Source organism: Sorghum bicolor, chromosome 5 (genome assembly GCF_000003195.3).
Source record: "Sorghum bicolor cultivar BTx623 chromosome 5, Sorghum_bicolor_NCBIv3, whole genome shotgun sequence".
Lineage (NCBI taxonomy): Eukaryota > Viridiplantae > Streptophyta > Magnoliopsida > Poales > Poaceae > Sorghum > Sorghum bicolor.
The window spans coordinates 61,020,337-61,047,434 of record NC_012874.2 but is presented as its reverse complement, the minus strand read 5'-3'; the positions used below and the strand labels follow the sequence as shown (position 1 = coordinate 61,047,434).

Below are 27,098 nucleotides of genomic sequence, written 5' to 3'. Positions count from 1 at the left end.
CAAATTTGACTATCGATGCAGTGCTTTGTACTGTAGGTGTGAAAATCATATATAAAATATAGCGCTACTTCAGTTTGTAGGTATGAAATTGGCCGCTGCTTCAGTTTATCGTATTCATGTCTTTGTGGAAATCGCGGTGTTCTGGATGTAGTTTTTTTTATGTGATGTTTGATTGAAAAGCTAATTCCTGCCAAGATTTGTAGGCAACTCCACAGGCCCACGGTCAGTATCACTCCATGCGTTAATGCGTTTGTTGTTTTAATTGGTTGCATGTCAAATTTCTTTTATTTTAAAATCAACTAAGTTTATGAAATATCTCATTAACATCTATAATACTAAACAAGTGCACCATCAACTGTAATACTCCCTCCATCTCAAATTGTAAGTCATTCTAAGAATCTTGGAAAGTTAAAGCATTTTCACGTTTGATTAAAATTATAAAGAGAAATACTAAAATTTATAACGTAAAGTGAGTATACTATGAAAATATAATTAATGAAGAATCTAATAATATTTAGTTGGTATCATAATAATTATTATTTTATCATATAAATTTGGTCAAACTTAGAAAAGTTTGACTCTCTAAGATTCTTGGAGTGACTTACAATTTAGAATGGAGGGAGTACTAGATAAAGTGCACCGCCAGCTATAATTCTAAACAAGTATACTATCAAGAATTTTATGGTATAGATTTCAAGAAATATTTTTTAAACTTAGTCAAAGTTAAGAGACTTTCACAAAACTAAAACGACCTATTTACTCTACATGATATGGATGGTCTCCTCGCTTTGAATGGGCATTTGTTGAAAAAAAAATGATGTCTACGTCATCGTGTTAGACTCGAAAGACGACGAAATGAAGATTGGAGACATTGGAATCTACGGGCTTTGACGTCTCGTAAAAAAAAAGGGAAACAAGGAACGAGTTAACAACGCCCAACACGCTAGTACTGACGAGGGCGGTAAACAAGGACTCCAGGCATCTACGGTCTTTTTTCCCCAAAATTTTTAGGTTTAGCTATTATAACACTTTCGTGTATTCAGTAATTATTATCTAATCATAAACTAATTAGATTTAAAAAATTCGTCTTTCAAATTAAAATCAAATTGTGTAATTAATAATTTTTTTATAAGCAAAGTCCACTAACTATCCTTGAACTTGTACTGCCGTGTCATCCGGTTCCTAAACTCGTAAATCGATCGTTTAGATTATCGAACTTGTTTGTCTGTATTATCTCGGTTCCTAAACTTGTTCTGCTGTGTTATTCTGGTTCCTAAACTTAAAAATCACCTAATTAAGTCTTCAAATTTATTTAGTTGTCATGTCGATCTCCAAACTTGGTTTTGAGTCATCTAGTCAAAACAAAGCGATCTAAAAATTCTATATCAAAAAATAATTCATAACATTTTCGAAGACAAACTTTATATCAAAGTTGTAATCCTCAACGCGATCTATAATTTTTAAGGATAAACTTTACTTTTTTTATTTATATTTAAATACGTCTAAAGATTCTATATGACAAAAAATCTAGAAAATATTTGGAAACTAAATAAGGCCTACATCATCTTTCGTGTCAATAGCGAAGGCCTTGTTTAGTTCCGAAAAGTGAAAAATTTTCGGTACTGTAGCACTTTCGTTTGTTTGTGATAAATATTATCTAATCATGGACTAACTAGGATCAAAAGATTTGTCTCGTGATTTACAGCTAAACTATATAATTAGTTTTTGTTTTTGTCTATATTTAATGTTTTATGCATGTGCCACAAGATTCGATGTGACGGAGAATCTTGAAAACTTTTTGGTTTTCGGGGTGAACTAAGGCCTTGTTTAGTTCACAAAAATTTTTAAGATTCCCCGTCACATCGAATCTTTGGTCGCATGCATGGAGTATTAAATATAGATAAAAATAAAAATTAACTGCACAGTTTACCTGTAATTTGTGAGATGAATCTTTTGAGCCTAGTTACTCCGTGGTTGGACAATGTTTGTTAAATAAAAACGAAATGCTACAGTAGCCAAAAACAAAAAATTTTGCAAACTGCCTAAACAAGGCCGAAGTGCAGAGCGGCGGCAGAATTATTGCCATGCATATTGCACTAGTGGAACTGCAGAGTATTCCCAATATGCATCGAACCTTCATTATTCTTGGTCCCCTCCCCTAGATGCGCATCAGATGCCAATGGGCACGGCCTAAAAAGCCTGATGTGTGTGCATGTGGCCGTAGCAGACGCCTTTGCTAAAAAAAATGCTGACAGCCCAGCAGCGACCACACAATTCCAATGCAGCCGAGACCCGATGAGAGGCATGAGCTGCCTTGTTTACTTCCAAAATTTTTTACAAAATATGAATAGTAACACTTTTATTTGTATTTAACAAATATTGTTCAATTATAGACTAACTAGACTCAAAAAAATCTTCTCGTCTTCTGACCAAACTGTGCAATTAGTTTTTATTTTCATCTATATTTAATACTCCATACATACGTCTAAAGATTCGATATGACAAAAAATCTAAAAAATTTTGCAAAAATTTTAGGTAACTAAACAAGGCCTAACCCGATGCTCAACCCGCCCACAACGGGCACTGCGGTATTCAACCATGCATGATACAACTGTATCCAAATAATGCTTAAAAAAATCCAATGGAGCCAATTCAGATTATTCCGAGACATTTAAGCCAAATAGCTTTGCAAAAGCCATCATCATAACAGAATACCACTCGGCAGCAGGCCTGTCAAGTCAAATACTCCGTACGTGGGGTCATTCTAAAACACAACAGCTGCAACACAAGATGAGCAGGTCTTTTTTCCTTGGTGGCGGCTGGCTTGGAGCACGAAAACCAGCATCCAGCCATCATTTTATCGACTTGAAAAAACCGAAACAACAAAGCGCGCGGCATGACGACATCTAGAGTGCTTAATTAAAAACAGCAGCAATGGCAGCAGCTCCATCGCATGCATACACCGGTGCGTGTGATGACGGAAGACAACAACAAGGTATACTAGAAGATAAGCTATCAGAATTCAAGCACAGCGGTCCTGGTCACCCCTCTCCCAACATCAGCAAATGCATCAGGTCGGGAGATCGAGTCCATCTTACTGACCCTCTGTGGACTCTTTCGGGGCAGCAGCTTCCTTGATCTCGTCGCCGCCATCCTCCTGACAAGAGGGGGAAAAAAAAGGAAGAACCAAGGTCACATGAGAACCGTGACTAGTGATGATGGACAAAGAGAGCCAAGGTCACATGCTTAACAATGCTCCGTGGGAAAGAAGATAACTCACGTTGGTGTCCGAAGTCCATAGGGTCAAGTTGTCACGCAGGAGCTGCATGATCAGAGTGCTGTCCTTGTAGGACTCCTCTCCCAGGCTGTCTAGCTCAGAGATTGCCTCATCAAAAGCCTACAACACACATTAAATTTAATTCAAATCAACTCCAGCAAATATTAAGTGAATGATGCTTAGGTTGATGACAACATCAAGTGTACTATCTGAAGCACTATATTTAGACTGTCATGTCCAATTTCATGTACTATTCTATACCAGTTAGTCATTGTAGCCATCATAGAAGGGAAATTGAGAATTCTCTAGGTGACTTATAATCATTAGGCATTAGCTTGTAGGAGTAAGTGTTCAATATGAAATAGAAAATGTATGCAACAAGGCATGGCAAATTGAGTGAAGAAACAACACCCCAGGCAGTAAAAGCAAATAGTAGCATCCCAGATTAATTAGACCCACTTGAATATAACACACCTAATAGTAAGAGATAATGTTTCAGTGAATACACATGCAGAACACAAATCGGCATTGCATGGACACAAACAGTAATCACCCGAGAGAGTACTAGAAAATTTGTTCAGGGATGAAAAGTAGTTCATGTCTAGGTATCTACAGTTAAACACAAACCAGTAATTTCCTATAGAGGGCCGACATGTAAGTTGCAGACTAGCAGTGATGGCCATCAATCAAGTTTTTGCTTGCTATCCCAATTTAAAACAAGTTATTACAATCTCCAAATCCCCAGGCATCATATATCATCAGCTACAGGTGAAGGGAGAAGAAGCAAACCTGCTTTGCAAGGTTGCAAGCGCGATCAGGGGAGTTCAGAATCTCATAGTAGAACACTGAGAAGTTGAGTGCCAGCCCAAGCCTGATGGGGTGGGTTGGTGCCAAATCAGCAAGAGCAATATCCTACAAACCAACCAACAACAATGAATCACAATTAACAAGATATGCACCGTCATCCTATCAACATGTACACAAAGATCAAACCTGAGCAGCTTTGTAAGCATTCATGGTGCTCTCCGCAGCATCCTTCCTCTCCGCACCTGACTTGAACTCAGCAAGGTACCTGCAAAATCATTGTTAGGAGAAATCAGATACCAAAATATATGTGCAGTAGGGGGCAAAAAAAATCCATAGATCATGAATTCGTATCCTTCAATCTTCTACTATAAGAGACAGCACATCATCATGTATCATACAGACAAATTCATAGAAATTCATGATAGGCAACCTCAGCATGCACCAGAAATAAAAGGAAAACAACCTCACTCAATAACGTCACAGGCACCACAATCGCTTTCCCTTTCCCCTTTCTATCTTTTGGTGACTAGCCACCACAAATAACAAGAGTGTATGTAACCCACCAAACAAAAAAAAAAAGGATCACTCATTAAATTTAGACGTAATCATCACTCAGACCCCTGTCATCCCCACAAGAAACATCTGCATACAGAGCTTAAGTTTTGACTTCTCCAAACCAACAACTGCAGATCTTATGTTTTGACTTCTCCAAACCACAATTCCCATAGTCCATATACAAAGGGCCCAAATCAGATCGTGCAGCCCCCACAGATCATAATAACCAGCAATAAATAAGGACCCAAAACCCCCGCTAATCTAAATCCCAAACACAACGATTCCTGATATAATAAGCGAAAATCCATCAACTCCGTCAGACATCGCATATAGATCGCGCGTACATCCACCAACCTCACTCCTCGGCCACTCCATAAACAGATCGCATCGTCTAGACTCTAGAGGCAGATATGTACGCAGAATAAAAGGCAAGATCTGCTGGCGGTAATGGGTATACCTGTGGTAGTCGCCCTTCATCTTGAGGTAGAAGACCTTGGACTCGGCGGCGCCGGCGGACGGGACGAGGTGGGAGTCGAGCAGCGCGAGGATGCCGTCGCAGATGCGGGCGAGCTCGGCCTCGATCTTGGAGCGGTAGGCGCGGATGGAGGCGGCGTGCGCCTCGTTCCCGCGGCCCTCCTCCTTCTGCTCGATGGAGGAGATGATCCGCCACGAGGCCCTGCGGGCGCCGATGACGTTCTTGTAGGCGACGGACAGCAGGTTGCGCTCCTCCACGGAGAGCTCCTCCCCGCCCCCCGCGCCGCCCGCGGAGCGCGCCACGCGCTCCATGAACTCGACCATCTCCTCGTACCGCTCCGCCTGCTCCGCCAGCTTGGCCATGTACACGCTCTCCTCCCGCGTCGGCTCCGACGGCGACATGGCTGCGAGCGGGGGGACGGGACGGGTCGGGTCGGCGGATCGGGATCGCCGGCGGCGGCACGGCCGGGGTTACACGGTTGCGGTGGCGCAGAGGATCCCCTGTGGAGCGTGCGGAAACGACGCGTTTGTGCGGAGGTGGGGAGGCGAGGGGTGGGGGCATTTGAGGAGGGCCGGGCGCGGAGTGCGGGGCCCGCATGGCAGTGAGATGACGTGGCAGTCAAAGGAGCGCGGCGCGCGCCGCGGGGATCGGTGCGGGGGGAAGGTGTGTGGTCGTCGGTGTGGCGGGGAGGTGGGTGGACGAGGGATGGTCGGTGGAACACGTGGGGATTTCTGGTTGGGTGGCGATGGTGTTTGCTGCGTGAGGGAGGAGTGGGCGAGCAACGTGAGGTGCAGAGGCTTGGGCGGTCAATCTGGGGGATGGGATGGGCGGTGAAGCTTCGCCCATGCTTCTGCCATTCAAATTGGTACAGTGGTTTTTTAAATATAAAATTTCATTTATTTATGTCCGTAGTTTACAAAGATGTACGTATATTTTTATTTTCCGGTGTTTGTACTTCGATTGATGTGGTAGATGTATTGCAAAGATCTAAAAATATACGCTCTGCGTTTCAAATCAGGAGTCGTTTTGGCTTTGTTCTAAATCTAATATAACTTAGGCCTTGTTTAGTTTTTTCTTAAAACGTAAAATTTTTCAAGATTTACTGTCACATCGAATCTTTTGACACATTATAAAATATTAAATATAGATGAAAATAAAAATTAATCATAAAGTTTATCTGTAATTTGCGAGATAAATCTTTTAAGCCTAGTTAGTTTATAATTTGGATAATATTTGTCATATACAAACGAAAGTGCTACAGTGGCCGTTTCCAAAAAATTTTGGAACTAAACAAGGCCTTATCTAATTTGATTAAATTTATATAAAAGAATATATTAATATCTATCGTACCAAAAGAATCATTGTCAGATATATTCAATGTTAGGAATAGTAAAAAACTACTTTTCAACAGCTTCTTTAAATGATCATTCAAATATAGTCATCTTTTTATTCCGGATTTTTTGTTTTCTAAATATAGAAAATGAAAATAGCCCTGTAGACTATACATGAGAAATAGAAAAATTATTGGAGAATGAGAGAATATATAGAAAATAATTTTTATGTAAATGACTCTTCAAATAGTGGTTTAAAGCGTGAAATTTAGAAAAGCTCTTGGAGATACTCTAAACCAGCTAAATATTTCTCCTCAAAAATTATATGAAAAAAGGGGAATGTTTCTCCTCGAGAATTATATATATATAAAAGATGTTTTTACTCGAGGGCCAAGCCCATTGTTACAACAGCACTTTCTCATTTGAGGCTGTGTCTATATACAACACCCCCCCCCCACCCCACCCCCCACCACCTCAAATGGTTTGCACCCCTATATTTTTTCTGCCTATTATTTTGATTTGTCTCTATGTATAAGCATTCTCTGAACTAAAAGTAATGAGTCAAGGATTTTTCAATGTCATTCGGGACCCGTGAAGAAATTTGACTTCCTTTTTTTGGAAACAAGTTTTGGTAGTTCAAATGTTTGAATTGATGTATTTGTCGTTTTATATGTGTGTTTAATTAAGTATATTTGAGTTATTGTGAGGTAGCAAGTTTTCCAAAGTTTGGACTTTTTAAAATAAAGACAAAGTCGAGTAAAATATTTACTCCTTCCAGTTTATGTAGGGCGCATTAGGATTCGATAAAGTCGAACATGTAAACTTTAACTATAAAATTACTCAAAATACATATATGATTAATACTTTAACTTAAAAATGTATCAATTGCGTCCCAATTCACATGTCGCTCTAGCAAGATATTTGTTGTTTGTTTTATATTAATTGAAATAACACTAAACAAGCATAAAAAAATCCTAAAACCCTTGAGATTTATTTATTTTTTGAAAAGTATATACGAATATAACCATATGTTTCCAAACTGAATGTTTTCAAAAGTGATCCACTGTTAATGTTTTTAACATGTAACCAAATCTTGTTTCTAAACACATTTTTATTACTAGATAAAGGAAATAGAATAATGTAAGAGAAGTGAATGTCCGCGAGTATATATAACCTTAGAAAACTTTCCTAAATCTAGAAAGGGGTATGCACAGCTGCACGAAGGGCTTGTTGTCCCGATTGAAAAAGACCTTTAGTCCCGGGCTGCGAGCCAAGATAAAGGTTTCGAGACTAAATGTCCCACCTTTAGTCCCGGTTCGCAGGCCCGGGACTAAAAGGGGAACTTTAGTCCTGGTTGGTAGCAGCCTCTATACGAGAGCGTTATTATTGCACACAAATAAAGTATGAAACTATATATATTTATATATTATAGAGCTATACATATACGTACATACACATTACATTTACAATAATATACAAGTAATCAAGTGTTCGACCGCCGGTTAAAGTTTGTACAAATGTTTGCCCTCCATTCAAAGCTCATACAAGTGTTCGTCCTTGTTTGCACTATTCAATGCATCTTTCATAAAAATTCAAACATGAAAAGTGATTAAGCTAGCAACATGAAATAAAATAGCCATATACAACATGAAATTACATATGGTGCTGCTAAAATATAGGAGGATGAAGCTAGCAACCTTTCAAACAAATCGACAATGGCGTAGAAGCGTTGAAGTGGATTGATCGCTGTAGATGAGAGCAAGAACAAGCAAGAACAGTGGAAGAACAAGAGCTCAGGCTCGCGAAGGGAGGAAGAAGAGGGAGAGGGAGTTTGAATTTATAGGGGAGGGTTTAATCCCGGTTGATAACACAAACCGGGTCTAAAGCCCATCCTTTAGATCCGGTCGGTGTCACAGACCGAGACAAAAGTTTTAGTCCCGGTCAGTGGCACAAATCGGGACTAAAGGTCGGGCTTTAGTCCCGATCGGTGACACCAACCAGGACAAAAGGTCCCTCCCGACAGCGTCTGACAACAGAGCTGTTGGACCGGTTGGTGTTACCAACCGGGACTAAAGAAGCTTTTTGTCTCGGGCGTCAAAAATGCCAAGACTAAAGGCATTTTGGCACATCGACGAAAGGCCTGTTCTAGTAGCAGTGATGGTACATCCTACTCGTTTGTTGTACTGATATTTACATATGTAAAAATAGCATTGCAAGTGGTACGAGGGACTAAATATTATACCAAGGGAATATTTGGTACCACTATGCTTTATTTGTGAAACATATTATTTTTACTTCAGCTCCAAGAGCAGCTTAGGATTAAGCTGTTTTACTGAAATGTTTTGTAAAAAAATAGATTCTCATTGTTTTAAGAAACAGCATTTTATCCTTTTATCTACTATGACAGGCTGTTTTTTCTTTTTATACAAATATCCATAAAGCTCTTTTTCCTTTTTTTTCCCTTTCTTTTCTTTTTTATTTCTTATCATTATGATCTGTGATGGCTTCGGTGGACATGCCTCGGATTCCTCCACACGATGTCAGGATGACTGGATGCAAGTTGTGCACAGCTTTGGATGTAAGGTGAGTTGAGTCTATGTTTGAGAGGCTGCTTGAGCAAATACAGGATGCTGAGACAGTTGTATGTGTATTAGAACAAGCATTTTATCTATGATGTGTGGGTCCCTTGCAATACGCAACTACATTGCATGCAGCCATCCTCTGCACACATAGGGCCAAGGTTGAATTGAAGATTTTAAGGTCTTGTTAGTTCGTGGAAAATTTTGACTTTGCCTATTTAGCATTTTTGTTTGTATTTGATAATTATTATTCAATTATAGACTAATTAGATTTAAAATATTCGTCTCACAAATTACAGACAAATTGTGTAATTAGTTTTGTACTAATAATAAACTAAGATAGATAAAAAAAAATTTAGATAGTCTTCAGCCTTGCGCACGGCCTCTCACTGGTTCTTCTCTGCACCCCATAGGTTGAGTACTATCAGATAGCCTTCAGTCTTGCTTTCAGATTGCCTTCAGCCATGCCTTTATCGTGCAGAAACAAAAAAAAAACAATTCAACATCACATCACAGATGAAGGAGCTAAATTCTTAAGGTAGATAACTAACTATAATAGATAATCAATAATGTAAAATATAGTCACAAGTACCAGATATATGTGCACGACCACCAAACTTATTTCAAATATGTTACACCAAAATCATTCTTAAGTCGGCGATGAGCCGATCGATCTCGAATAGAAGTATCTTTTTGTAAAGCTCTCTCTAACGGAACATTCTGATTCAAAGAGAATTCGAGTTTTTGAACGGTTGATGAACTAGGAGGCACATTTAGATCTAGATTTTCTTCAAGAATGTCACGTTCCTTCTCATCTTCAACTATCATATTATGAAGTATGATGCAAGCTAGCACGACATCACGGAGTACGTTCACACTAGATGTGAAACTGCCCTGCGTGCACATATATAGAGCTGCATTCATACTAGAAGATCTTAAGTGCTGCATTCACACAATAATGAACTGAGCATTCAGTAGACAGATTGGAGAACTAACCTTAGTCAACAAATAACTTTTCCTCAAGCTTACATAATGCCTTGTCTCGACTAGCCTTTTGATCTTCAGACATGTGACTTGCATCTTGACTAAGTAGGGAATTATAGACCTCAAACATCTTTGCTTCCTTTTGCTCTTTTGTTGCCTTATTTGCATTAGATATATTAATCTGTGCTTATGTGACCTTTTCACGCTCTACCTTCTGATCTTCATGTATCTTGATAATTTTCTCAATGTTATCCCCAAGGATGACAATTCCTTCCATAACATTTTTCTTCTTACGTTTTCCATTGCGCTCAGCCTTTGCTGTTTCTCTACCAATGGGATGTGAGTGCTCCTCTAGAATATCAACAACTTCAGTCTTGTCTTTCTCCGTCTCAAACTGTGCACACCATTTGGGCTCTTCTTTTAGTATCTTCCACCAGTGCACCAACAGAAAAGGCTTTCCAAACCTGTTTGCATACATCTATTGTGCCTCTTTCTCTAGCATGTCATCAGAGTATCCGCTTGTATGCATTTGAGTTACCTTAACCCAATAGTCATTGAAATCAACGATCGATAACTTGAGGCGTGACCAGTGAATCTTCAATTGGTTTGTTTCCCTTCTACACTTCCCATTCCTTTTCTTATTGAATACATCAGTGACTTCCTTCCAAAATGTTTCACCTCTCTTGTCATTCCCATGAATTGGGTCTTTAGAAGCATTCAACCAAGCACTGGCCTATAAAAAGTCAATAAGAACAAATCAAGTATTATACCAAACAATGACCTAGAAAAAGCAAATTACAAAACTGATAAATGATTACCAGTCTTTCTTCCTCTTCATGAGTCCAGTATCTTTTCTTTACTGCCATATTTGCCTCAATGTTCTCCCCTTCCTCAATGTCAATGTTCATAGTCTCCTTCATTGAAGTGCTTTGGTTGACAACATGAGATGATCCTGTTCTATAGCCACCTGGTGGTGGTGGTGGTGCTGGTGGGGATATTGGGTTGAAGCTCATAGCGTGACCAACTAAATGAAAATTTTCTCCGTGCATGTGTGGCTGTGGCGGATACTGTGGTTGTTGAAGTAAATTCAGATAACCACCTGGTGGACGAGCCCTGGCATTTTCATACAATTAAAAAACATATACTATCACCCACATACAGGAAGTCAAATGCAAACACGTATTCACAATAACACAAGTGCTTTCTGAAAAGAAAAAAACACTAGTGCAAGCATCACTTGTATTCAGTTCTGTGAATAGATAAATTATGCTGTCAGTAACAATAAAGCTAGGTGCTGATGCCGATCGGCATGCAAGTGTGAGTACCAAACATAAGCTTCTTGAACATGTATATATTGTATATATATTGGACATCTGCTTCTTGAAACACAAAAGCTATGTATATGCTGCATCTTCGTGATTCTTTCATTTTTGTCCATGGATGGAGTACATGTCTATCCAACCAAATAGAATCACAAAGTGAAACTATCATCTTATCCAACCAAATAGGATCGACACAGATGCAGCATGTTTAGCACAAACCAGCCTAACAACTTTTAAATCAACTAATTCAAGGCATCTATAAATATCATTTGAACTATTTTTGCACAGATCGAAATCTATTAATTACTTGCATAGATATATATGAACACATACCATGGATTTGGGGCTTGCTGGTTTCCATGTTGAGATGAAAAATTTGGGAGCATGGCCCCCCATCCTGCTCCTTGTGGTGGCTGTGGCTGGTAGCATGGTTGATGTCGGCGCAGAAGGGGACCAACTAGCCACACCAGGGGCGGCAGTCAGTGGAGCTGAGGAGGAAGTTGGCGGAGCAGGCATGGCAAGCGGATCTGAGGAAGAAATCGGCAGCGACGGCGGCCGAGGGACGAGTGGCGATGCTATCGACGAACCTGGTGGGGGTGATGGCACCGGATTGGAGGGCTTCTTCAGTCCAAGGCGGTCTGGCGCGTCTTCCCTTCTCTGCCGTGTGCGCGTCGCCCGAAAGAGGCTGCCGGCAGCGGATCATTGGCGATTCGCGGGCACGACGCGATGGGGGACAGCGAACGAGGCAAGATGGCGTGATAGCGGACGGCGAACGGACGAGCAGGCACACGGCGGACGGGCTTCGCCTCAATGCTCTGGCCCGCAATCACCTGTATTTGGCCTCTAGTGTGGATGAACGCGTCTGCGCTCGCGCCGTCGGAGGGAAGATGCCAAAGTGGAGTGCGGGCGGGAGGATATGGTGGTGACGCGCAGGAAGATTGCTGCACCGCGCAGGAAGATGGCGAAGCGGCTCCGCCCGTGCACCGGATCTGGGAGGATGAAACGATGACCCTCAATGCGAATTTCACATGATTTCCCAGAGCTTGGAAACAACGCTATCTCATTCACCGTGGTTAAACGATTTCTTTCTCTCTCCTAAACATTTCATGCAAACATTCTCTTTTTGCTGAGTTGGTGTCCTACTTAATGTGCATGATACTCTCATGAAATGCCCATTGAGATTGGCCTTAGTACCTCCGTGTGGCCACACCTCAATGTCCCTGTCCTAGGTGTGCTCGTGCTTCGGCGTCCCCAGCATCCCTTGCTCCCGCAGCTCTGCGCGACCATGCCCTGGTGTCCTGCGTCCGCCCACTCTGGTAGCTCCGCACCCTGTCCTCCTTGGAGTCTGCTCACTCTGCTCAATCGCTCCTCGACATTCCTGTCCTTCATGCACCACGCCTTGGTGTCGTCTCGCGTCTTATGGTCTCGACATGCTTTGGTCTCCGCCGGCCCCGACGACTCCGAGAACTGTGCGTCACCTACATGGCTTGGCCACTTTGCTCTAGTCTGTTTGCGCCGTGAATTAGGTCCATGCCGACGACTTTGCCCCACCTCGATCCACTACTCCATGCACACACCACCGCCACCGCCACGGCCTGCCTACGAGCTTGGTGTAGGAGAGCAAAAAGGGGATCTAGACTTAGAGGACAGGTAGGGAGCTTCTACCTAGTGGAAGCTCCTTTTTTCTGGCTTCGTCAGACACCGCTGTGCTATGGAGCAGTGTTTATAATAGAGAAAGTCCCAAAACAGCTTTAGGAGTTGCTCAAGAATCTCTCCCAAACATCTCCTCAGTTGTACCATTGGAAAAGCCAAGCCTTGGTGGCCATGTGGATTAAAGGCCCATTGGATTTCTGTTCAAAAAGGTGAAAAATCAATGGCCTAGCCCAGAAAACTTTGTAGCCCACTTTGGGTTAGGGTCTAAATCTGTGCGTGCTAAAACTTGGGTAGTAGAGCGGCCTAAATAAAGAGTTGTTTGGAAAAGCATTTTTGGTTGGCTTCCAAAGAGGAATGGTCAAATTACTGACCCAAACTTTTGGGCTTTTGGCCATAATCATCAGTCCCCAAGAAAACGGCAACTGGACAAGGACATGCGACGAGGCATTGTCCCGGCAAACAAAGAGCAACAAAGCAGCTGGTGGTCACGTGGAGATCAGACACAGACTCTGATAGATCACCGGGCGGACAACCACCCTGAGCGCCCTAGCGTTGGTCCGCTAGCTAGCTAGCTCTTGCAGTTGAGCTAACAACTAACATAGATCGGAATCGATTTTTTTTTTGTTTGTTTCTTTAGAAGATAAGGTTCAAATTAGCGTACTAAAGTTCTGGAGCTAGCGTTATGCTGACAGGCCACTACCAAAATGGTTGAGTTCTTCTAGTGTTTTTAGTTAGTAGTCAAAACACTAGAGAATTCTCACTAGGAGGTATTTACTAGGGAAAGTTTATACTAAATTTTGAATGCTAAAACACTAGGAGAACCCCACACTACTATGAGAAATTGAAAAATCTGGTTGTGCGCCGCCAGTTCATCTCCAAATTTTTTGTAGACAAAAGGTTTCCCTATTGCTAAAGCGTTCAAAACAATTCAGCACAGCGTATAGACCCGCCTGCCAAGTTCATCTCCAGATTAAGCGTCAAGCACTAGCCAGTTGATCAAGTACACTGTTACTTAACGTAATCTATCATCATCTAGATAGCTATATATGGTTAAATAAACTCATGATGGATAGTAGAGGGAAACGAAAGCAACAAAATATTGTTAGTTTCGGTCAGGTTCTCCGTCGACTCATCGCCATCTCGTCCATCCATCAGTTTGTGCGAAGCACTGCGTTTTTCCCAACCAATCTACACCAAACTTAACTTCGCACTTATAATCCCCTATTAATAATTCATTCATATATATATTTAGCTCTCATTCAGCAGCTCAAATAATAATCCGCCGAAACGCAGCCACCAGTACCCAGCCTTTGATCACTTCTCCGAATCATCAACCAAGAATGGACGGAAGAAGAAGGGAGCTCGCCGTCGGCCGTCATCCCCTGCAACGGCGGTGTAGTCGTCGTCGTCTTCTTGCTCCTCTTCTCATCCTGCTGCTCGCCGTCGCCAGCAGCCAGTCACCCACCGCCGCCGGCAGCATCTTCGGTGGCGGCGACGACGACTCGGTATCGGTCTGACCCATATATACACCTCTAATTCCACTATGTACTCGGTATAGTCATTTGCAGTGCGATGATCCATATCTATGCATCCGCAGGATTGCAGCCGAGAGTGCGAGTCCCAGCACTGCACGGGTACGTATTAGGCCTTGTCTAGTTTCCTGTCGTAACACTTTTGTTTTTATTTGATAATTATTATCTAATCATAGATTAATAACTAGACTCAAAAGACGATTCATCTCACAAATTAAGAACAAACTATATAATTAGTTATTTTTTATCTATATTTATTGCTCTATATATGTGACGGGAAATTTTAAAAAGTTTTTAGATTTTTTAATAAACTAAGCAAAGGCCTTGCGTGTGCGCTGTGCCTGAACTGAATGTTGTGTGCGTGGAACCAATTAATATATATGCAGCTGACTGATATGTTTTTTTGCCATCGATGACGACGATGATGAGCAGCGCCGCTGATGCGCTACGGCAAGTACTGCGGCGTGTCCTACACGGGGTGCCCCGGCGAGGTCCCCTGCGACGCCATCGACGCCTGCTGCATGCTCCACGACGCCTGCGTCCAGGCCACCGACAGTACGTAATATATAGTAATACATATACATGCAACAGTTATATATATATATATATATATATATATATATATATATATATATATATATATATAGGTTCCATCACTGTAGCATTATATTCTCTTCATTCATTTTATTTATTTATTCCAAGATCATATCGAACGAGTACAAGATCTCTTCGATCTCTTTATTTCTCGTTTTAATTTCATCCTGCCTGCTGCTAGTTTTTAATAATTGATGCGTTAATTAACTCGATCTTTGCCTGTGTGTGCATATGCATGCGCATGGAACGTACGTCGTACGCTCTTGCAGACGACTACCTCAACTTGCTGTGCAACCAGAGCCTGCTGGACTGCGTGGCGGCGGCGAGGCCGGCGGCGGCGGCGGCCACGTTCCAGGGGAACCGGTGCAACGTCACGGACGTCGCCGACGAGATCACCACCGTCGTGGAGGCCGCCGTGTACGCCAGGGGCATCCTGCACAAGCCCTAGCATGCACGTAGCGTGTACGTACGTGTGTATGTATCCGTACTCCGTAGGCCGTAGCAGCTAGACAACGGATACCATGCATGCATATACGAGCTAGAGGGGGATCTACCAGCAGGGACCATGCATGCATCAGGCTCGTCGTACCGGTGGGTGGAGCGGCTGACCAAATTTGGTGCGGTGTGGATGCATGGCCTATCGCAGCCGAAGTCGACGTCTTTGTTTTACAAAAAAATTGCGTTGCTCAATGTGTACAGTACACATCGGAAAATATACTTCTCCCTCCATTCCAAATTATAAGTCATTCTAAAAATCTTAGAGAGTCAAAACATTTTTAAGTTTGATTAAAATTATAGAAAAAATATTAAGATTTTTAACATAAAGTGAGTATCCTATGAAAATATAATTAAAGAAAAAATCTAATAATACTTAATTGGTATTATAATAATAATTATTTTATTATATAAATTTGGTCAAAATTAGAATAATTTCCGTCATCATTCTTCCCAAGTGCGTTCCTCTCGGGCAAACAGAAAAAAAGAGAGGAAAAAGGTGTGACTTTATTTGTAATTTTGGAGGAAACGACCTTAGAAAAGTCGTTGTTACATTCCGGATTGAGCGATGATGTGCTCACCAACACACGTTGGCATATTGAATTTGTCACACACCGCTGAATGATTAGTTTCTCTTCGCGAAAATGTGAGATAATTGATCCTGTGAATGCAAACATATATATGATTCACCACCACTCCTTTCTTTTGCCAACAACATAGTAGAGACACAGATATCCACAAACATGCATGTACGTTATCCATCCCTATACACAAATCCTTCCTCTATATGCACCTTCGAGAGTAAAAAGCCAACACATCTTAAAGTCGACAATGTCACTGCTGTTGAATATAAATGGGCTTTTAACCTATATTATATTTAATGATTAATTCAAAGGCTCATAATAAATGCTATATTAAAAACGTACAGTTTAATACCGTATTAACTATTGACTATGTGTTAACTCAACTTAAATAAATATAAATGCTATATTAAAAACGGTTTAATACCGTATTGATTATTGACCATGTATTAACTCAACTTAAATAGGTGGCCTTTGATAGCTCCTATAGAGAAGTTGAGGAAGAGAAAAAAGGTACCACGCGCGCGCATCGCTGCCGCCGAGCCGTGTCGTGTCTTGTCACGTGACGTGACGTGGCACACGCTTGGTGAATAAGGAAAGAGAGGAAATCGTTTCCTGTGTGAGACACAATCAGTCATTCATTTCCATTCCAGTCGCGTTGCTCTCTGTTCATCCCGTCCCGAACCTCTGCGCGCACAGAGATCGGGAGAGCAGGCCTCTGGAACATAACGCCCTGCATCGAGACACCTTCTCGGGTGTGCGGGCAATCAGGTTTTTAGGGAGCGTCTTCCGTGACTGCTCGCCGGCGAGATCGTCTTCTTCCACTCCAGCGGACCGGGATCGTCTTCTTCCTGGTGGACGTTCGGGACTGCGACTACTTCGTCTTCGTCTTCTTCCTGGTGGACGTTCGCGGGACTGCACTGCGAACATCTTCCTGCATCGACTGAGGTCCACTACTTCGAGCAACACACTATGTCGACTAGTGTGAATGGAGCCGTCGGTGTCTTCGTCACTGGTCCCTCCTCGGGATACAATCTTAAACGATTGTTTTTCATTTTCAGTATGTCTGCTGTAGTTGCAGTAGTTCTTGCGATGTTTATCTCTAATCTGAGTAGTGATACAATTGCACACGTGCATATATATGCCACCACTATATTATGCGTAATTTTCTAGATTAAATCAAACATTAAAATATCTAATTTTCTAACAATTCAAAAACCTGATATTAGACATTTTTCTGTTAGTGCTTTTGCTGCTGCGTTAAAACCGGATCATTTTGATGGTTTAAACTATAAACGGTGGCGCGCGAGAATGATTTTGTGGTTAACTCCTACGAGTTGCTTTCACGCCGCAGAGGCGAAGCCGGAACAGTTTACTCCTGAGGAGGAGCAAAAGTTCCTGGCATCCGATAACCTCTTCAGAGGCGCCGTGATTAGTGCACTCGGTAAAAAGTATGTTGACAACTATATCATTTGCACCACTGTGAAGGAATTATGGGATGCGCTTGAGGCTAAGTTTGGGGTTTCTGGTGCTGGTAGCAAGCTGTATCTCCTGGAGCAGCTGTTTGATTACAAAATGGTGGATAACCGTTCTGTGATTGAACAAGCACATGAGATATAGGCACTAACAAAGGAACTAGAATAATTCCCTTGTGTGTTGCCTGAAAAGTTTGTGGCCAGCTGAAGCGCCCCTGGTAAACCAGGAACTCAAATGTGATACAATACTAGTCCCAGAAGGCTAGTAACACATTTATTACATCAGATAAGTTTCAGCGCAGTAGTCTTCGGAAAGCGTGGACAAAGAAGGCACGCTATAATAATAAGACACCAAAATACAACATAGGTCCAAAGGACCCAGAAACAAACGATATCGCCATCGAACATCTGACGAGTCCCAATGCCACAGGCTTAGTTGGGTGCAGACACGACCTTACTCGAACGCCACTTCGGGATCGAAGTCCGGATCTTCCTCTGTTTAATAAAGCAAAGGTGAGTACAAAGTACTCAGCAAATCTAACCTTACCCTACGGAAGGGGATAACAATATATATGCATATGGATAAATCAAGGATGAGGCTTAATTTTATTTGCATAAAGCTATCTTTTTACACATGCAAGGTTTCATTTCACAAATACTGTTGTAAAAGAACTCTTTTTCCACATATGATAGTATTTCTGAAAATGGGGGTTTGATCACAATTTTAAGTGTTGTTGAACCCTTGTTCCCACAACAAAATGGCAGTCAACCATTTATTTCCAAAATCACACTCACTCTCATGTTTTCACTCATACCAACCCATCTAGTTGTTGAAACCAAACCATAACCCGTCCGAGACCGCAGACACGACTATCCAGATAGATTTACACTCTGTAGAGGTTGTACGCTTTTCCCACAAGTAGGATACCATAACTTACACTGTCGTGCAAGCACAGATCCATCAAAGTCATTACCCTCCATAGCTAAGTAATGGCGCTCACCACGGGAACACTAAGGCCACATCTCGTGATACCACAATAATTCACAAAGCTCTTTTCATATATTTCCATAATTTTACATACATCACTTAGTGTCCCGTTGCACACCTGCCTCCAGGTGATTGCCATACTAACTAGAGGGATTTAGACTAAGCCTTTTCCATGCAAGGCGAGTGGTTGTACGATAAATGAGTTAGGCAAGATGAATCATCAACTCAGTCCTTAATCGAGACAAGGCGGATATCTTTTCGCTTAACCCCGCAAGGTATAAGCCACAACACCAGAGCATCCCCAAAAGAGATCCCATCCGCCCCATCTCCATAGTAATCACATCTATAACTTGTTCAGTAACCCTTTCATAATACCCACAATTTATTTTCACCACTCACACCTTTTACTTTTAAAATCATTATATTTGAAAAATATAGCGATGAGTATTCAGGATGAGTAACAAGTCCTAAGCATACTAAATAATGATATTTCTGTCGTAGCATATTATTTGTTCCTAGGTTCGAACAAGACAATTACCGGGTAATATCAATTCAAGGATGGCTATTCAACAGGTTTTAACTAAGCAGCGAAAATACTTCTTACATATATCGTACATGCAATATTTAAAACGGCTTCTACGGGTTGTGTTTAAAAATAGGATCAATATGCATCAAAGGGGATCGGTTGGCCTTGCCTCCGTCGGCGTCCTCAGCAAACTCCTGCTGACAGTCCGGGTCCTCGGCGTCAAACTCGCGGTACTCGTTTCCAACGTTCTCGTTTTCCGGCTCGTTCACTCCGTCAACTAAAATACGCGACGAACGACACAGACAACAGGCACAGATAAATAATTATATAAATTCAAATGAGCTCCAAAAATCATGAAATTAATATGGGAGGTAGATCATGATTTTAGATTAATTTAGGAAAAAGAATTATTGAAATCAGAGTTAGCATGTGGTATTTGTGAAATGGCCGGAATTTAATCATGCGAAAAAGGCTAACGATGATTAAGGAATGGATACTTCACGTAGACATTTGCTTGGCTGGTAGTGCATGTTGCATGCATGCATGTACTATTTGGAGTTAATGCTTATGGCCCACGCATGCATGGTTAGAGAGAAATTAGCAGGGGTCATTAGAGCTCTTCTGTATGTCATGGCTCTATTCGTGGAGTTCTTAACAGTGAATCGGTACAGACAAATACAAGAAAAAATACAGAAAAATACTACAGAAAGACAGAGAAGAGTAAGGGGATGCTCATGAGCTGCTCACCTCGTCTTGCGACGACAGTCGAGCTCGGCTTGTGCGTATGGCCGTATACGGTATACGCGAAGTGAAAGCGAGTGAGCGAGTGAGTGAATGTGTTTCTCGGGTGGTGAGAGTGAGCACCCGAGGCTGGTTTTTTATAGGCCAGAGGAGTGAGGTTATGCCTCTGGTGCTCAGCTTCGTGCCATTAGAATTGCTACTGTAGTGCATGGCTACACAGGACGACAGGACGGTGGGCGGTGCCTAATTTTCATGCAAATGGCAATGTCTCATTTGCATGCACGGTGCGTGCAAATGGACGGTGCCTAATCACCATGTCCTTGCATGTAGGTGCATGCAAATGGACGGTGCATGCTCGTCCTGCATGCATGGATGCATGCATGAGATATATATTCGTGTAGGTGCACTGCTATGTTTTCTTGCATGTAAGCTTGCTGGTACTTGCTGTTATTTGTGCGCGAAAAAAATATGGATGGATTAGATGGAGATACTATAGAGCTCAAATTATTTTATAGTTTTTGAAATATATTTTGAAAATAATTTTTAATGCGAGTGATTTTTGAATGTGAATTTTTGGGATGTTACAAACCTACCCCACTTAAAAGGAATCTCGTCCTCGAGATTCGGCTGGGTCCTAAATAGATGGGGAAACTCTTCTCTCAGGGCATCTTCTCTTTCCCATGTTGCTTCTGCTTCTGTGTGTCTACTCCACTGAACACGACAAATTCGGACTGTTGTTGTTTGAGTTTGCTTGGTGACTGTATCTAGTATTTTTATTGGCACTTCTTGATATCTTAGGTCGTCTTGTAAATCAACTGTGTCTGGCGATATGTGTTCCTCTGGTACTCTGAGACATTTCTTCAATTGGGAGACATGAAACACATTGTGTATATCTGACATTTCTTCAGGTAGCCGAACACGATAGGCTACAGCTCCAATCCTCTGTAATACTTGATATGGTCCAATATACCGAGGTGCTAGCTTGCCTCTAACTTGGAACCTTCGAGTTCCTCGAATAGGAGAAACTTTGATATACACAAAATCTCCAACTGCAAAACATAACTCTCGCCTTCTTTTATCAGAATAGCTCTTTTGACGTGATTGTGCCTCTTTCAATTTTTCTCTGATTTCAGCTACACGATATTCTGCTTCCTTTATAAGGGCTGGTCCAAGCAAGGTTCGTTCTCCAACTTCTGACCACATCAATGGGGTTCTACATTTTCTTCCATACAGGGCCTCAAAAGGTGACATGCCCAAACTAGCTTGGTAACTGTTATTATAGGAGAACTCTGCATAAGTTAGGCTTTTCTCCCAATCTTTACCATATGTGAGCACACATGCTCTTAGCATATCTTCCATAATCTGATTTATTCTTTCAGTCTGACCATCTGTTTGAGGATGATAAGCTGAGCTAAAATCTAGCTTGGTTCCCATAGCTTCATGCAAACTTTTCCAGAACTTAGAGGTAAATTGGGTACCTCGGTCAGATACAATCCTACTTGGCACACCATGCAATTTGACTATGTTATCCACATATAACTGGGCTAACTTGTCTCCACTATATTTGGTGCGCACAGGTATGAAGTGAGCAACCTTGGTAAGGCGGTCCACTATTACCCATATTGAATCATTTTCTTTCAGAGTTTTGGGTAATCCATTCACAAAATCCATGCCTATCTCATCCCATTTCCAAACAGGAATAGGCAATGGCTGGAGCAAGCCTGCTGGTTTCTGATGCTCTTCTTTAACCCTTTGGCATACATCACATTGTGCAACAAATCGTGCCACATCAGCTTTCATGCCATTCCACCAATATCTTTCTTTTAGGTCCATGTACATCTTGGTGGCACCAGGGTGGATAGAATAAGCTGAGTTATGGGCTTCATCAAGGATTAATTCTTGAAACTTCCCTCCTTGGGCACACAAATCCTGTTTTTATACCACAATACTCCTTTGTTATCCACTCTAAAGTATGGAGCTTTATTTTCTCCAGTTTGCTCACGAATCTTCATCAGATCCTTATCCTTATGTTGTGTCTGCTTGATTTCTTCCACAAGAGTTGGCTGCACCATCAGACTGCCATTTTGAGGTTGGCGTACTATATGCATGTTCAACTGTGCTACCTCTTCTTGTAGGTGAGTGTTCTTAGGCACCAGCTGCTGACCATATGACCTTCTGCTTAGGGCATCTGCTACCACGTTGGCCTTTTCTGGGTGGTAATGAATCTCAAGGTTATAGTCCTTGATTAATTCTAACCATCTTCTTTGCCTTAGGTTCAAGTCTGACTGTGTGAAGATGTACTTCAAACTCTTGTGATCAGTGTAGATTTCACACTTGTTTCCAATGAGGTAGTGCCTCCAAATCTTGAGAGCATGTACTATCGCTGCTAACTCCAAATCATGGGTAGGGTAATTTTGCTCATGAGGTCTAAGCTGACGGGATGCATAAGCAACCACTTTTCCTCCTTGCATGAGAACACATCCTAAACCTTGTCTTGAGGCATCACAGTATATGATGAAATCTTGGTGAATGTCTGGTAAAGTTAACACTGGTGCTGCTGTCAGTCTCTTCTTCAACTCTTGGAAACTCTTCTCACATGATTCTGTCCAAGTGAATTTCTTATCCTTCCTAAGAAGCTCTGTCATGGGTCTGGCTATCTTGGAAAATCCTTCTATAAACCTTCGATAATATCCAGCTAATCCAAGAAAACTTCTAACCTCACTCACATTGGTGGGTTGCTGCCAATGGGAGACAGCTTCTACTTTCTCAGGGTCAACTGCAACTCCTTCAGCTGTCAAGATGTGGCCTAGAAATGCAACCTTCTCAAGCCAAAATTCACATTTGCTGAATTTAGCATACAACTTGTGTCTTCTTAGCTTTTCCAACACTACTCTCAAGTGTTGCCCATGTTCTTCAGCACTCTTAGAGTAGATAAGTATGTCATCAATGAAGACTACAACAAACTTATCTAACTCTTCCATGAATACCTTATTCATGAGGTTCATGAAATAGGCAGGGGCATTGGTTAATCCAAAAGACATCACTGTAAACTCGTATTGTCCATATCTGGTTACAAAGGCTGTCTTGGGAACATCACTATTCTTGATCTTGAGCTGGTGATAACCTGATCTCAAATCAATCTTAGAGAAATACTTGGCTCCTTTAAGCTAATAAAAAAGGTCATCTATCCTTGGTAGGGGATACTTATTCTTGATGGTGACTTCATTTAGAGACCTATAATCCACACACATCCTCATACTTCCATCTTTCTTCTTCACAAACAAGACTGGGGCTCCCCATGGTGAAGAACTAGGTCTGATATAACCTTTCTGCTGCAATTCTCTTAGCTGCTCTTTTAGTTCAGCTAACTCTGCTGGAGACATTCTGTAAGGTCTCTTGGCTATGGGGCAGTCCCAGAGATAAGATCAATGATGAACTCTATATCCCTGTCTGGTGGCATTCCAGGTAGTTCCTCAGGAAATACATCAGGGTATTCTTGCACTATTGGTACTTCCTCTATGGTCCTTGCATCCAAATTGAAGACCATTGGATTAACTTTAGACCCTCGGGTTTGGCATTTCACTTTAATCCCTTCATGGTTAACTAATGATACTTCTTTGATTGCACAACTAATAATTCTATTGTGTCTGGTTAACCAATCCATTCCAAGGATAACATCTATTCCTTTGGACTTGAGCACTACTAAGTCTGCTAAGAAAACTACCCCACTTAGAATGATCCTTACATTTGAACATCCTAGATGACATTTGATGTCAGACCCAGGTGTTCGGGTTATTAGGGGTAACTTTAGTAGTACTGTGGGTATTTGATGCTTCTCAACAAAACTTGATGATATGAAGGAATGTGATGCTCCAGAATCAAATAATACTGTTGCAAGTACTGAATTGACTAAGAACTCACCAAGTACCACTCCTGAAGCAGTCTGAGCATCCTGAGCATGAATATGGTTGACACGGGCTCTACCATAGGATTGTTGAGGTTGCTTCATCATCTGGCTATTATTGTTGGTGTTGCTATTGTTGCGAGGGAAACCACGGTTGACTCCAGACACTGCAGGTCTTGGTCCATTAACAGTATGGGACTGAGTGGATACTGCTGGTGGGTTGTTCTTGTTGGGACAGTTGGCGATGTAGTGTCCAGTCTCATGGCAATTAAAGCAAGTCCTAACATTGTTTGTGACTTGACCAGTGCTGTTCTGTTGAGTCTTGCCATAAGTTTGATTCTGATAGGTTGTCTTGGGCTGATATGATGACTGCATTTGGTTATTGGAGACACTAGGAGGAGAGCGAAACTGCATTGGGGCTTGAGTCCGCTGGCTTGGTTGGCTAAAGGTTTTCAGCCTCTGGGATCTAGCACCATCTTGAACCTTGCGCTCCAGAAATTTGCGCTTGTTTTCTTTCCTTTCTTCAGTCTTGGCCACATCAGTCAGAATGGTCCTATTCATCAATGTGTTGAAATCTGGATAGATCTGTGGGGTCATGAGGGTTCTGAGCTCACAGGTCAATCCTTCTATGAACTTTGTCTGTTTCTTGGCATCAGTGTTGACCAATTCTGGGGCATAGCGAGACAATTCAGTGAATTGGAAGATGTACTCACTTAGAGTTTTATTTCCTTGCTTCAAGTTGCGAAATTCATCAGCTTTCAGCTTTATGATTCCATCTGGAATGTGGTACCGACGGAATTCATCCACAAATTCTTCCCATGTGATAGTGTTTGCATTGTCCACAGCTCCACTATAGGCTTCCCACCAAGAAAGGGCAATTCCTGTCAGCTGATGAGATGCTAGCAGAACTCTATCCCTTCCATCACAGTGGATTGTGTCCAACTTCCTTTCAATCACCTTAAGCCAATCATCTGCTTCCATGGGGTTGTCAGATCCAGTAAAGGTGGGTGGCTTAAGCCTCATGAACTCAGTCATCTTGTCTTGGACTCCGGCTCCACGGTTGTTCCTAGGGCGGTTCATGCCTTGAGCCAAGGTCTCTAGAAGGCGAGTCTGAGTTGCCATGACTTGTGCTAAGTCAATTACTGGAGGAGGGGGCAAGTCATCTCCTTCATTATGGTTCCTAGTCTGACTCACTTCATCTTCATGAATACCATCCACATTTGCATTGGCTTGACTTCCATTTGGATTTTGGCTTTGTCTACTAGCTGCACGACCACTTGGTTGAGAGCGGGTAGCTGGTTTGGGAGGCATCTGTTGGTTAAGATGAGAAAGCATTAGATAAGGGTTAGATCTATTGAGTGATGTTCTTTTTTTTTATTAAAGCGTTATATTTTAAAAAGGTGCAAGTTTTAAGACTTGCTATCCCGTAAGGGAACAACATAGAGCACTCAATTATTTATCACAACCAACAAGCACAAATATATTTTGAATAAGAGGGCGGTTTACAACATAGTAATGGAGGAAATAAGCGTACTACAATATGGTTCATCTACTTTGGGGGGTTGAACAAAAGTGAAGTAAACTTCACTTCCCCAAGACATAAGGAGGAACTAGGTGCTACTATTCTTCAACTTCTTCGGACAGAACAGCTTCATTCCCTTGGTGTTGAGGAGGATCACGCTTCCGGCATTTGTGGTTCTTCTTTTGGACTAAGAGGTGGGTCACTGTCTTCTTTTGGTGCTGGCTGGGTGAGGAGGGGAAATCCTTCTTCCTTACTGGGCTCCAACTCTAAAGCTTTATGAGAGGCTTCTGTGGGTGGGGGAGCTGATGGCCCTTCTATGTCCATCTTTCTTTTGGTTTTTAGGGACATGATTAGGATACCTTTTAGGACTATGGGCTCTTGGTCTTCCTCTGCTAACATCCTTCTTTTGATCCTGGTGATAAGGTAGGCATCCTTCAACTCCTGAGCATGGCGGTCTTCAGCTGCCTTCAAGACTTCAGCAATGGCAGTTTCACGACTCTCGGCTGCAGCTGCTTGGGCCTGAGCTTCCGCGAGCTGTACATGGAGCTTTCTAACTATGATCTCAGCTTCCTCCGCACGATGGATGCACTTCCTTAACTCTGAGGCCTGCTCATCATATTGCTTATCTAGAGCAAGAAGGTATGTGGTCATGAATACCACAGTTGGGTTATCTTCAAGTGAGTAGCATCCTTGCAAGAGCTCCATACGGGTCCTCCAAACTGGTCGATCTTTTTCGTCGGGTGGAAAGAACCTCATGGGGGTACGGGTGATGGACTTCTCGTAGATCTGGCATAGGTACCTCAAGGCTTTGCGGGCGACGGCTTGATATGTATCTGCAAACCGAAATCCGGTCGCAGTCATACTCCAAGCTTCGGCTATGTTAGGGAAGTCCTCACTTTTCCCAATATAGACGGTAACTTCACACCGCTCGGTCTCATGCTCTTCATATTCTCTGCCTTCATATTCTGGGCGATCCTTGATTCCAAGTTTCTGCATGGTAGCATACAAGAGCTTGGGAAAGCCGTCTACACTTAGACAGTAACTGCTGGTCCAAACTCCTTCTGCCATCTGAGAGACATAGATGAGAGTAAATATTTTTTCAAATAGAGGGAAGAGGGTAAGAACTTTGGTAAAATATGTTTATTTAGTAAAATACTGGTCCAGAAAAGCCTAAGGTCGCGTCCTACAGCCAACTACGGCTCTGATACCACCTGAAGCGCCCCTGGTAAACCAGGAACTCAAATGTGATACAATACTAGTCCCAGGAGGCTAGTAACACATTTATTACATCAGATAAGTTTCAGCGCAGTAGTCTTCGGAAAGCGTGGACAAGGAAGGCACGCTATAATAATAAGACACCAAAATACAACATAGGTCCAAAGGACCCAGAAACAAACGATATCGCCATCGAACATCTGACGAGTCCCAATGCCACAGGCTTAGTTGGGTGCAGACACGACCTTACTCGAACGCCACTTCGGGATCGAAGTCCGGATCTTCCTCTGTTTAATAAAGCAAGGGTGAGTACAAAGTACTCAGCAAATCCAACCTTACCCTACGGAAGGGGATAACAATATATATGCATATGGATAAATCAAGGATGAGGCTTAGTTTTATTTGCATAAAGCTATCTTTTTACACATGCAAGGTTTCATTTCACAAATACTGTTGTAAAAGAACTCTTTTTCCACATATGATAGTATTTCTGAAAATGGGGGTTTGATCACAATTTTAAGTGTTGTTGAACCCTTGTTCCC

At 42.0% G+C, this 27,098-nt stretch overlaps 2 protein-coding genes across 3 annotated transcripts; one reads left to right on the top strand and one right to left on the bottom strand.

Moving 5' to 3' along the window:
• LOC8057015 (14-3-3-like protein GF14-D) lies at positions 2,626-5,656 on the bottom strand. The gene is made up of 5 exons (XM_002449611.2): positions 5,097-5,656; positions 4,271-4,349; positions 4,067-4,189; positions 3,281-3,397; positions 2,626-3,157 (listed from the first exon to the last, which is right to left on the bottom strand). Exons 1-5 carry the CDS (start codon positions 5,513-5,515, stop codon positions 3,095-3,097), a joined length of 801 nt encoding a protein of 266 aa, XP_002449656.1. The 5' UTR covers positions 5,516-5,656; the 3' UTR covers positions 2,626-3,094.
• On the top strand, positions 14,163-15,851 carry LOC8057014 (probable phospholipase A2 homolog 2). 2 transcript variants are annotated; one of them, XM_021461188.1, is made up of 4 exons: positions 14,163-14,494; positions 14,581-14,617; positions 14,948-15,070; positions 15,379-15,851. In XM_021461188.1, exons 1-4 carry the CDS (start codon positions 14,324-14,326, stop codon positions 15,555-15,557), a joined length of 510 nt encoding a protein of 169 aa, XP_021316863.1. In that variant the 5' UTR covers positions 14,163-14,323; the 3' UTR covers positions 15,558-15,851. The 2 variants fall into 2 exon arrangements, with proteins under 2 accessions (XP_021316863.1, XP_002450911.1); XM_002450866.2 differs by having other exon boundaries at positions 14,185-14,488.